This window comes from Miniopterus schreibersii, assembly GCF_964146895.1.
Source record: "Miniopterus schreibersii genome assembly, chromosome: 2".
Classification (NCBI taxonomy): Eukaryota; Metazoa; Chordata; class Mammalia; order Chiroptera; family Miniopteridae; genus Miniopterus; species Miniopterus schreibersii.
In genome coordinates, this window is record NC_138102.1 from 50646282 (window position 1) to 50660193 (window position 13912).

Consider the following 13912-nt stretch of genomic DNA (forward strand, 5'->3'; position numbering starts at 1 on the left):
GGCAAAGAGGGGAGAAGTGAAGGACATCTGCATTATTTTATTATCCATAAAAATAAAAAATTTAAATTAAAAAAAAATAAAGTGAGTCTCTTGTAGGCAATATAAAAGTAATACTAATATAAAAATCTAGCTGACCAGCATACAAACCAGGCAGCAATCCCAATGTACCCATAGGATACCATTTGCTAACTCCTATTACAGATAAAGATTCTGAAATAACTGTTTTAATTTATTTAACAGTAATTGTAATATATCATCATTCCCTGAGAATGTGGACATGGTCCTTTCTTCATCAAGATTATATTGATTAGTAAAAATTTATATTCCTGGGCCCCACCTCAGTCCATTAGAACAAGATAATTACCTACCTATGTAAACCCACCCCATTGACCATTCCCTGCTGAAGGACCCAGCCTGAACGGTGCAGTACTAGGAAGCTCTCTAGACCCCCAAGTAAAGGTTAGTCTAGGCCAGTTGTTCTCAATCATTGGTGCATCTAAATCTCTTAAAGGGCTTGTTGAAACAAAAAATGCTAACACCTGATTGCAGGCAGGTCTAACCTACCTGATTCGGTCGGTTTGGGGTGGGGTCAAAGAATCTGAATGTCTCACAAGCTCCCAGGTGATGCTGATATTGCTGTGTGGAACGACGCCTGAGGATGGATGCACTGGGCTAAGCCAATTATTGTAATCCATTATTCCTGTTTGCCCAGTGACCGGTTTAGGCACAAGCCCTAGACACAGTCCTAACCAATTAAAAACTAAGGGGAAATATTCTGACAGTTATGTGGAAAAGTTTCTCCTCATTTTCAAAGGGGTCACAAAAGACCCAATTATATGCTGCCTACAACATATACACTTTAAATATAAACACACAGGTTAAAAGGATGGAAAATTACAAAAAAAATAAACTACCCACAAAGAAAAGTCCAGATCCAGAAGTTTTCACCACTGGATTCTACCAAATATTTAAAGAAGAATACCAATTCTTCAAAAACTCTTCCCAAAAAATCAGAAGAGGAAGAAACACATCCTAACACATCCTATGATGCCAGGGTTACTGATACCAAAACCATACACGGACTTTATAAGGAAGGAAATTAAAGATCAATATCCCTTGTAAACATAGAAGCAAAAATTCTAAATATTTTAGCAAACTGAGTCCAACCATATATAAAAGGTATACTTCATCGTTACCAAGTGGGGTTTATCCCAGGAATGAAAGGTTAGCTTACCATTCAAACATCAGCATAACTTACCGTATGTACTAAGATAGAAAAACCATATAATAATCTCAATGGACAAAATCCCAATCAAAATCTCAGAAGGCGTCCAGCTGGTGTGGCTCAGCAGTTGAGCTTCAACCTATGATCCAGGAGATCGTGGTTCAATTCCCGGTCAGGGCACATGCCTGGGTTGGGGGTTCGATCCCTAGCTGGGGGCGTGCAGGAGGCAGCTGATGGATGCCTCTCTCATCATTGATGTTTCTCTCTCTCTCTCCCTCTCCCTTCCTCTCTCTGAAATCAGTAAGATATATATACACACAATTTCAGAAGGGTTTTTGCAGAAATGTAACAGCTGATTCTACAATTTACATGGAAATGCAAAGATCCTAGAACAGCCAAAATAACCTTTAGAAAACAATGAAGTTGGAGAACTACTGCTGACTGAGACTCATTACAAAGCTATAGTAATAAAGTGTTTCAATATGGCACAAAGATAAATACGTATATCAATGGGCAAAAAGAGATGATCCAGAAACAGAACTACACATATATGGAATACTGATTCTTGGAAAATTACAAAGACAATTCAATGAAGAAAAGATAATCTTTTGAACAAATGGTGCTGGAACAAATGGATATCCATCTGCAAAAAGTAAACTTTGATCCATACTTCACACAATATCCATAGTTAACACAAAACAGATGACAGGCAAAAATGTAAAACCTGAAACTACAAAATTTTTAGAAGAAACCACAGGCAAAAGTCTTTGTATCCTTTGGTTGGCAAATATTTCTTAGATACAGTTTCTTATACTGAAAGCATAATCCATAAAAGAAAAAAATTATCAATTGAACATCAAAGTTAAAACATTGCTCTTTGAAAGACACTATTAAGAGAATGAACAATGAATCACAGATTGGAAGAAAATATTTGCAAATCACATATCTGATAAAAGAACTTGTATGTAGATTATATCTAAAAACTCTGCAAACTCAATAATAAGCAACCCAATTTTAAAAAATGGACAGAAGAACTGAGCAAACATTTCACCAAAGAAAATCTATGGGTGACAAACAGCATACAGAAAATACGCTCATCATTAGTCATAAGGGAAATGCAAACTAAAACAGCAATGAGATACTGCTACACATCTATCAGAGTGGCCAGAATGAAAAAGACCAGCCACGGCAAATGCCCGTGATGATGTGGACCAACCGAACTGACATAGTGCTGGTAGAAACGTAAAACAGCATAACCACTTTGGAAAAGGTTATGGCAGCTTCTTAGAAAGTTAACATACACCTGCTCCCTGTTCCAGCATTCGAAAGTCATTAAGTAGTTAGCCTGAAGACATGAATGCATGTGTCCATAACAAAGACTTACTTGTAATAGCCAAAAATTGAAAATAACCCAATATTCAGTAAAAGATAACTAGGTAAGCCATTGTTATGTCCATGTCCACACAATTGAACGAACTATTGATTCACATAACAACACCGATGAATTTCAAAATAATTATCTTGATTGTAAGAAGCCAGACCAAAACAGCTACATGAAAAAGTGTACATACTATATGGTTTCATTGCACTAAAAGCAGAGAAAATGCAAACTAACCCAGAATGAAAGAAAACAGATCACTGGTTGCCTGGGTTGGAGGCAGGATCAGGAGAGGGATACAAAGGGCCACAAGGAAACTTGAAGAGGCGGGATAGACCCATTATCTTAATTGTGGTGATGGTTTTATGAGTGGGTCCACATGTCAAAACCTATCACACGGTTCGTTTCAAATATACGCAGTTTATATTTCACTTATACCTTAAGAAAGTTGTAAAATAAAAGTCACAAGACAGGAACCGTCCCTCAATGTTCTTACAACTTGAGACTCGAGTTGCCATCAACCACACAGGTGAATCAGACAGAAGCAGGTGCCACAGCCCTGACACAAATGAGCCACAAAATCTGTCAAGTGAGAAACATCCTTCTCTTTAGACTTTAAGTTAATAAAATTTCCTCACTGTTTCATACACATACAAATCACGTCACTGTCTCAGCTGCACTTGCAGCTACCATCTGAAGCACTTTCTGCCCATTACCTCTAGCATCATGAGGGACACCTGCTCATATCTTCTGCTACTAGTAAGCTTTCACCAGCCAGCTTGCCTCAGGATTTCAGATACTCACACCATTTTGGGGGGGTAGAGTTTTTTATTTTTGCTTGTAGGGGAACTTCACAGGAAGGTTCCGTCAATCTCTCAGAGCCTATGTAATATCGTTCTTTCGTTTGACCCCACAGCCTCACAGCATATTCAAAAGCAATGCTCACTTCCCACAGGCATAATTGATTACTAAGTAACCTAATTACTTAGTTACACTCTGACGTATTTATGTATGGGAACTTCTCTCTTTCATACTCCATGTCCATCCTTGCTATTTGGTACTTATGTCTCACCCCCACTGTGAAGTTCATAGAACATGGGGATGATCATGCGACTGAAAGCAGGGAATTCAGTTGAAAGTCTGCATAAGGAACAACTGGAACCCCACAGGCCCTCCTCTACCCCATAACAGCCAGTCCCACCACCCCTTCCCCATTGCAGCCTAAGACCAGAGGTTTACTATGTGGATAGACTGATCCAGAGAAGCCCTGACTTCAGGCACACCAAATTTAGTTCAAGGAGGAATGAAGAACCTTACTGAACCAGAGAAACTAAATAAAAGTCTACCTGCTGACTGGTTAGAACCCTAGCCCCGTGTCAGCCTTTACATTCCTAGAATGGTTGATCACCTTACTTATATCTTCCAGGAGGTATAGGAGGTTTAGGCCTGGAAAAATAGACGAACTCAAGAGACGACCCAAAGAAATTGAAACTTGAACTGCTACCCACACAATCACTTAGTAAAGTGTACCAGTCAAAAAACTCCACCCATGCAGAATTTTAGATCAACTTTAATACTTCCTTTAGCTATTAACAGACAACCGATGATACCAGATATTTGGAATATTCCTTTTAAATAAAACCCTGAAACTAAAAATAGAGGGCAGGGGGAAGAAATGAAACAAGCAAAGCAGAGAACAGACAAAAACTCCAAGCAATTATAAAAAATTATCTGAGAGAAAATGTTGCATTCATAAAACAAAAACAGGATATTAAAAAAGAAAGTTTCTTCATTTTTGGAAAATGCAGAAACAAAATATTCAGTAAGTGAGTTTGGAAAATCAAGCTGAAGAAATCTCCCAGAAGCGAAACAAAGATGCAGATTTACAATGGGAGATAAGAATATTAAATGGCTGCACCAGGTGGGTCTAGATCTGATTACAAGTTCTAAAACAAACAGAAACACACACACACACACACACACACACACACACGAAGGATATGTTAAAAAACAAAAAAAGGCAGAAATTTTCTGAGTTAAAGGTTAAAGTCAGGTCATTGAGTTCTAGGATGAAGGCACCCACAAATGTCCAGTACAATAAATGAACAGAGAGGCATACCAAGGTACAATAAGACATTGCAGAACACAAGGGATAAAGAAAGCTAAAGAAAAGTCAGGAAGGATTATATATCCAAACCACAGTGCACTTCAATATCTAGAAAATATTACAAATTAGAACAAAATGGAACAACGCCTTCAAAGATAAGGGGGAAACGATTGACTTATCTTTTATACCCAGCCCAACTATGAATCTTCTATGAGGAGAGAATAAAGACATTTTCAAATCTGCAGGATTTCAAATTGTACTTCTCATACATGTGCCCTTTCTCAGAAAGCTAATGAAGGCTGTGCCCCACCTACAAGAATAAATGAAATTGGAAGACAAATAATTTTAAAAATAAGATATCCTACATAGGCAAGAAACCTAAGGAATTACCATGACAATAGCACAGGGCATCCAGACTAAGGAGCAAACAGTGAAGAGTGGAGCAATGGACTTAAGAGTTCCAGAAGGAATGGCACTACAAGATACTTTTTAAAAGGTTAAAAGATTATCAGCCCTGGTCCATGTGATTCAGTGGTTAGAGCACCAACCCTTGCACCTGAAGGATTGTGAAATTGATTCCAAGTCAAGGGCACGTACCTGGGTTGCAGGTTCGATCCCCGGCCCCAGCTGGAGCACTTGCAGGAAGCAACAAATAGATGTGTCTCTCTCACATCGATGTTTCTCTTTCTTTCCCTCCCTCCCTCCTACTCTTTCTAAAAACCAATGGAAAAAAATATCCTCAAGTGAAGATTAACAGCAGCAACAAAAAAAGATTATCAAATGTGTTTGGCCTTATTGAGGAATTTCATGACTCCAGTAGTGTTTCAATAAATAATCAGTAATAACAGATGAAAGAAAGTTAAGGGGGAAAAGAGAGGCCATTATTAACTCTTGGAGGAACAAAGGGATTAGAGAAAATAGATGTAACATACAGGGTTCAGCTAATAACAGTTATAATCATAATACAAGCATTATAATGATTTAATACAAAAATTATGAAAAACATGAGGAAGGAAAGGAGATATGTGGTTTGGGGTTGAGGGGAAGAGAGCTTAGTCTTCACCTTCCAAAACAAGTCTACAAATGTCTATGTTCATATTGCTTAAAGACTACTGAGAAATAAAGAACAAAAGAAACAGGTAGAGGAGCATAAAGCAATGCCTATGTGGAGGGCTCAGAGGTAGGAGAGAGCAGAGGACTGCCGCTTTCTGTAACAAGCCTTGCTACAGATGAGCTTCGAACTACGTACATCCTATTTATTGTATTACTTTGATAAAACATTTGAAGCACTATGCATATATGATATTAAGAAAAGTGATTATTTTCAGAGTCAGTCTCCAAACAGTGTACCCCAGGCAGCCTTGAGCCTACTATTTCTATGGCTAAGGCCTACAGCTGAACTTAAATAAAGAAGAAAAAGGGCAGTTAGAGAGATCATGTAGCTACAAACTCCCTGAATACAACGTATCTCTAAAATTGGATAAGCAAAGAAAAAACCTGTATTTCTTCTCCTAAATGGTTCTAATCTTCTTAAAAGTCATTTTAAAAATTACCTTATTCATTGTCATTACAATTCCAGCAACTTTTGCAATATCCTACTTTGCCATCATTAATACAACACCTTCCCAGTGACTTACAAACTACTCTTTCAGCTTCTAGAGTTTACTTGATGGTGTATTTGAGTCTGGCAAGAATATCTGAAACATCACACTATCATTTTAACTTTTCTTCAGTAACTTCCAAAAACACGACTAGAAACATATCCTTCTCATAGAGTCTCCTCTTCCCGATGTATTTCCTATTCTGAGCCCCTTGATGTGATGCATGTGCTAACACTGAGAGGTCAGAAGCAATACAAAGTCCACCATAACTGCACTGAATGCTCCCAATGAAGTATTACAACTGTCCAGAAGAAGATCTCAATTATCCTCAAGTAAATGTTTGGGTCTAAAGTCATCCTTCTACAGATAATACAAAAACAAATCATTCAGCAATGTCTATCTATATCTATAATTATAACACACACACCTGTCACTAAAATGTAATATGTAGCAATTTTCAAAGTAATTTTAAGATACTTCAATCACCACATGTTTTATTTTAAGGAAAGTTAAAACATCAGCACTAATAAGCAAAATCAACCAGTCTCTAGTCAAATTAAAGTGTTCAATTAAGAAGCACCTGGCAAGGGTCAAACTGGTCAGCCATTGCCAAAGAAACCACCGCTAAGCTATTAGAAGAATATATGAAATCCAAATTTTAGTTATTGAACTATCCTATAGCAGACTCCCCCCTCTCCCTCCACAGTTAGGTCTAAACTTCCATTTCAGTGCCTCCCTGCAGTGCTTCAAAGGTACTCATTTTAAAGACACATCAGCACATACTTCAGTCAAACTCCTTTGGTGCCTAGAAAAAAAACACTGCTGTTTTCAATTAGCATTGTCAGAAAGTGAAGCACCCTCTGGTCTTTTCACTGAAAATCAATTATGCAAAAAAACAGTTTAGGTGGTCTAATTTAGCTGTACCATATGTATAGTACAAGGTGTTCAACAGCTTTGATGAAGAATTGGCAAGGATTTTAGCCAGCTGTCTGGGGTCTTGGTGTTACACATGGAAGATGAATATTCATTCATTAAATTTTCTTTAATTTGTATACATCACAATTTTTCCTTATACAATTATGAACTTTCCTCCTGTCCTTTCCATTTGGACAAGTTTAAAATCCCTGCCACATCCCTTTACACAAGTCTCAATATTCTGCTAACTGCCACTCCATTAAAATAAAGGTCTCCTTATATGACTGTATTTTATATACTAGCTGGTATGTTTTTTTTATCCTGGCATTTTCTGAATATAGACTTGTCTTCCTGGTTGAGGCATGCAAGACCTGATGTTCCCCAGTGCTACACTATCTTGAGGCAGCTGTGCTTTCCAACCTGTTTTCCCCAAGCCCATTTTGTTTTCAAACAGTATAAACTGGAGTTTTTCTAATGCTGACTATAGTGCACAAATACATTTACTATTTCAACCCAGGTCACACACATGTAAAACTAAAATAAGTTTACCCAAGACAAGTTTGTATTGTAAGATATAAAGCACTCTGATTTTATATTCTACTGCACTTCATTTAAAAAAAAAAAAAAAAAAAAAGCTGATCAATCCACTAAACTGATTTTATAGCCCACTAATGGGTCCCATCAAAGCTGAAGGGAAATATCAATGGTGTAAACACTTCTGAATCTGTGTAAACAATCTGGATTTTGGTCTTAATTCTTTCTGAAACTGGAGGAGCTTACATAAGTCATTTCACTTAAGAACTTCCGTCTCTTAACAGTGAAAAAAGAAAGCTGAAATACTGCAGGACTATAACAACTGGATCTAAGAATTAAGGTTCTGGAACCGCAATTAACTTGAATTTTCTGAGACATTTAATTCTAGCAGCACTGTGCTAAGATAACCAGGTAATATTATGGCAAAATTAAATACTTTAAATACAACTGAGATAAAACATTTGAAGAAATAAGACTATTTTGTTTCAAAGCTTTTCATCAAAATGAAAAGCAAAACACATCATTCTTCTTACATTAAAATTTTGTTTTGTTTTGTTATAGACAGAAGATACTTATAGGTTAAATAATTGTTTGGGAAAAAACCTAAGAGACTTGATAGATCATTCATTAACCAATGAAGTATCATCAAGCAAATACTGACTCTACAAATTCACTCTTTTCCTTCTACACATTTTCCTTAACCAAGTGTTGTCCAGGTTGTTACTAAACAGTGAAGTTATACTATTAAGATTTTATTAGAAAAAATAAATTTACATGAAAGAACTTCTAAAATGTTCAATGATTAAACTACATTTGTGAACTTTTTTCCCCCAAAGAGAGGACATCTTAGCAGAAAGTACTATTGTAAATAAATTATCAAACAGCAATTTTGTTTAACTCGTTAGGATGAAATCATGGTAAAAACATATGAAAAATTGTTGGTGATAGTTAACAGTAACTTGGTCCTTAATATTTTTACTCTAACAATAATGTGATTGTTACAGGGACACAAAGTATCCCAGACAGTTCAATAAAAGGTAAGTATAGAAGTAAAATGATGTGTATATATTTGCATATTGGTTTGTATAATTATGTTTTTATCTTGAAGGATCAACAGAATGTTAACAGGGTTAACTCTGAGTCATGGCAGTAAATTGAGGATAAGAGGAAAAGCTCAACTTTATACTCCTGTGTTTTGTCTTTTTAACAATAAAAATGTAAAATTTATTTTTAAGTATTTTTTAAACAATCAGGTACATATTATCCACTACAGCTGTTTCTTAATAAACAGGAAAAATAAAAATAAGTTGTCTTCCTGCAAACATACCAGGGAATAGCAACGAAAAGTACCTGGTTTATGAGACCAGTTTGCAGTGATGAAGGAACTTCAGAGAGCTCTGCAAGCATTAATAAGTGGGTTAAATCTGGTGATTATCTGCTCATCAACAGGCCAAAATATTGCAATACAAAAATATCCCAATGCATAAAATGCTAATGATAGAAAGTCTATAAATTGGGTGACCTTAAAAAAGATGTTTACATCCAGCCCACTAAGATTAATGATCCCTCCCTGTTTTTCCACCTGGGATTCTATTCCCAGGTTTGTTTTCAGGAAGATACAGTGCTCTATAAATACTACACCATTTGTCTGTAAAACCATTTGTAAAGTGTCAAGGTATGATTTATTTATTCACCTATATGCTGAGTAAAATTAGTAGAAACTGCTAGAATTTAGATTTACTTCAAACCATCTGAAGTGTTAATAGGCTAATCCGAACTAAGTAGGTGATTTTTTAAAAAGTTATTTCAATGCCACATGAATTAAAAAATAAACTACAAAAGTAAAGACTCGATATCAAATACAATAGTTAGATGATAACTAAACATGGCAGAAGTCCGTTCAAAACAGAAAATATTAGAAGTACATTAGCTATGCATATACTATCAGCAATCTATACTTATGGAGACTAAATCTATCTAAAATAATATGAGAGCGGCATGTGGGCTTATAGTTAGTGATGACCTAAGAACCACCAAGAGAGCATTTTCCATCCAGTACCATAGTCAGGCTGAAACTGAGATTACAACACAGCCTGGGCTCCACAAAAATAAAGCTACAGATTCTAAAAAGAATGGCTTCAAGTTCCAGAAAGAAGTTGTTTTGATTTTTACATCTTCAGCCACCTCCGAAAAGTAAAGTACTAACAAGGAAGAGGGATGTCTTATACATGAATATGCTCCATACATTTTGATTCTCAGAATCAAACCAGTGAGTTAATGTGCTTTTCCGAGTTCTCTCAAGAGTAAGGGAAGAAGAGCAGCCCAGTTCCCAGAAGGTAACCAGTAAGGTTCTCATTTCCCACTCCCTCCTGTGCAACCATGCAACAGGAACACAAAGGAAGTAAGGTAAACCCAGCTTGCAAAAATAGGAAGAGTCTTAAATAAAAGAACCCAAGATGAAAGAGGGACAACTATTCTTGTCACTGCTATGTGGACAGTGCTGTTCATTTCCCTGGCATCAACCTAAGTTCCAACCTATCTGAAGCTGCTACTCACCTGACCATAATTCCACCACCTCCAGTGACCGAAGAAAGCATATTATTACTCCACGAGCAAGAAGCATGAAAAATAAGTAATAAAAGAAGAACCCCCTCCAAAGTTGCTCGTTGATGGAAAGTAGAAAGAGCTAAACAGATTTCAACCGAATAAATGCTGACAGCCTCGAATTTTCCGATAAAGTTTCTGAAAAACAAAAAGTTCCCCTAATCTCACTTTTCTCCAACCACCAATTTAATTTTAAAAATTAACGAAAGTTCCTTGGTTCCTGGGCAATCGAGTGCCTTCAAGCTGCCCACTCCATTCCCTGAAGAGCACCCATTTCTGACAACATTATCGATAGGAAAGCCAGTGAGGTCAGCACATTAAAAAAAAAAAAAAAAAAGCCAGTGTCTGAAATGAGAAGCTATCAATGAAAACGCAGGGAAATGGGGCCGTAGGACTGCACACCCCGAAGCGCAAGAAGGAATCTCCAAGGGGAGCTCCGCCGCCAGGCTGCGCGGGTCGCCGCGGGAGGCGCAGCGCGGAGGAGCCGGCGCGCGCTGGGGGGAAAGCGCAGCAACAGTCGCAGGCGGAGGCCACCCCCTACCCATCCCCCGTCACCGCCAAAAAGAGACCGGGGGAAAGCGAGACTGAGTAACAAAGAACACAGCGCGGGCTCTTCAGTCAATGCGAACGAGGGAGCTGGGGACCCGATAGTCAGCGGAGAGCAGGACGCGTGGAGACGGAGGGGACCGGGTCGTCCCCGCCCGGGCCGTTCTAAGCTCCTGGGAGCAGGTTTCCGCCCTCACGCGGAGCCTCCGCTCATCGCCCAACTCGGCACCTGCCAGGCCACCACGTCCCGGGCCCCGCGAGGCCCCCTTCCTGCCCACGCCCCCCCCCCGTCCCCCGGGGCCTCCCCGACCCGGGTCCCGGGGCGGGGAGCGGAGCTCGGCAGTACCAGGTGCAGTCGTCCGCGTCCCGCCAGGCAGCCAGGCTCTCCAGGTCCAGCGGCTCCACCTCGTCCAGCAGCGTGGGGGGCGGCGAGGGCGGCGCGGGGGGTCCCGCCGGAGGCGTTCCCGCGCCCCCCGGCTCCGGCGCGCCGCCGCCCGCGCCGAAGAAGCCCGCGGCCGGCTTGAAGTAGACGAAGGGCGCCTCGGGGGGCTGCGCCAGGCTGCAGAGCAGGGAGGGCGCCGGGCTGGGCAGGCAGAAGGTCCCCGGGAACGCTGGGCTGGTGCCGCCGCCGCCGCTGCCGCTGCCGCCCAGCGCCAGCCCGAGCCCCAGGCCCCCCGGGGCGGCGGCGGCGGCCGGGGGGCTCCGCGGACCCAGCGGGCTGCAGGCCCCGGCGGGGGGCGGCGCGGCGGGCTGCGGCGGCGACAGCAGCAGCAGGTGCGGGGCGGCGGCCGCGCTGGCCGCCCGGCTCCGCAGCTGCTCGTTCTGCTTCTCCAGCTTGCGCACCAGCTCCTGCAGCTTCTTCACCTCCAGCTCCGCGTTCACCACCGCCCCGGAGCCCGCGCCGGAGCCGCCCCCCGCCGAGGCGCATTTCACCTGCTCCGCCATCATCGTGGGCCCCGGGGGCGCCGCGGTCGCCCGGGGCTGCGGACCGTCGTGCCGGCTCCTCTGCCCGCGGGGAGGCTACAGCTGCTTCCCTGCGTCCGGGGCCCGGAGGGCCGACCTCGCTGGGGCTGAGGCTGCGTCGGATGCTCGCATCAGCACCGGGGCCCAGCCTCCGGCCGAGGCAGCCGCCGCCGAGCAGCTCTGCACATGCTCAGAGCGCCTCTCCAGTCCCCTGGGCGCCGAGGCGGCTCCGGGTTTTAGCCGCGGCCCCAGGGCGGGGCGGGGCGCGGGCGCCGGGTGGGCGGGGCCTGGGTGGGAGGGGGCCCGAGGAGAGCGGGGCTTCAAAGGGGCGGAGCCTGCGCCCCGCCCACGCCACCTAATCCCAGGTGCCTGATTGGACCCCGCCCGAACTTTCCCGCCAGAGGCGCGGCCGCGGCGCCCGCGGGGGTGCGAACCGCTGGCACCTCCGAGCCGCGGGCGCGTTTCCCGAGTGGCGGCCGCCGCAGGTTGAGCCTTGGGGGGGGGGGGGCGCCCTGCTCCCCGCTGGCTCGTTTCCTTCCGAGAGCGCTGTTAGACCTGACGTTGTCCGCGAGCCGCTAGTTACTGAAACCCATGGGAAACCAACAGGCAAGGGAACGTTATCCTAAGGACCAAAAAGTAAATGCAGGGAACAGAAGGACTTGGATGCCTTCGGCCCGCTAGCTGGTGGTGCAGGAACAAGATGGTGGGAGAGGGGAGGCCAGGGGAACGGAGACACCCCCTCATTATGGGAGGGAGGGTGGCCGGCTGCTGAACAGCCAAGTGTTCACTTCAGTTCATTCAAAAGTAAAACGATCGTTTTCCCTACTATATACATACTCATATACTCATTAAACAAAAGACTGAGCGCCAAGCTCCGCGCTTGACACGGTTCTTAGACGTGGCCGCACAAGCGGCGAACAACACAGACGGAGTCATCACGGAGACGCCTGAGTAAAGCTGTAGCGCTCCCGCCACCTGTTAAGTAATTTACAAGCTGTTAAGGTCAGACTCGCTGCGGGACGAAAGAAACACAGAAAACCTCAGAACTCTGCCTCCAATCTCCTAATCTCACCTGCAAACCTCTTTCTTGCATCTTGTGGAAAATATCAGCAAATCTGCTTTAAGATGGGGGGGGGAATTTTTAAGCAGAAGAACTGAATCAAGTTCTCTTCCATTGCTGTTGACTTAGTATTTTACATGTTTAACGCAACCAGATGGAAGTCATCGATTTTATTCCGAGGAAAGTCCTCCCACCTGGCTCCCGTCCCCTCTGCTGTCTCGTGCAGGGCTCGGCTCAGGCTCTGCGACTTGACATCCCAGTGCCGGCGACAATGTAGCTCAGGGCTCTGGCCCTGCAAACACCTTGTATCAGTTGATTTTAGACGCGGCTCAGCGCCTCCCTGCTCAGAAGCACTTGTGTCCGCTGAGTGCCAGCCTGTATCTCGAGCTCGTGTCGAGGGGTGTGCTGCACCGAACCTGCTCGGCGGGAGCTGCAATGCCTCGGACGAGCCGGCGCGGTAACTACGCGAACTCCCTCCCGCCCCGCCACCGCCACCACCTGTATCACCCACCACCTTTCCGGTTTCGGTTTATCTTCTGCATGCTCTGGTTATTACTAAAACCCGGAGGAGTGGAGTGAGACTACCGAAAAGTCCTAAGTAAAGAATCTATGGAAGGATTTTTCCGCATGCTCAGTGGCAGATGCGGGTGGCAGTATCCCTGCAACACAAAGAAAGGGAGACGACGGACACAATGAGAACAAAGAGCTGCTGGGCTCCGCATGAGAAAAGAAACTGGGAACGGGCGCCGGCTGGTGAAGACAGCAAGAATTTAGGTGTAAAGAAAAGCAGTCACTCGGCTGCGAGATGTGTCCACTCTGGAAACGGAGAGGAATAAACAGCCGGTTGGTTCCTCCCCCATTCACCCCATAGGGTCTGCAGAATACATCCAAGCAACCTACAGTAGTCAAGCTCTAGAACTGTGCTTTCTGAGTAAAACTTATTATAAAATAAAATAAAACAAATCTTTGTTTCTTAACA

General features: G+C 43.0%; 1 protein-coding gene across 2 annotated transcripts in view; it reads right to left on the minus strand.

The window, feature by feature from the left end:
- The window catches only part of SLAIN1 (SLAIN motif family member 1), a 59830-nt gene extending 47756 nt beyond the window's left edge, over positions 1–12074 (minus strand). For both annotated transcript variants that reach the window (XM_081128134.1, XM_081128133.1), the window contains exon 1: positions 11257–12074. In XM_081128134.1, the coding sequence (XP_080984260.1) occupies positions 11257–11858 (602 nt within the window). In that variant the 5' untranslated portion in view covers positions 11859–12074. The remainder of the gene's footprint in view (positions 1–11256) is intronic.
- Between the last annotated feature and the right edge of the window lie 1838 nt (positions 12075–13912).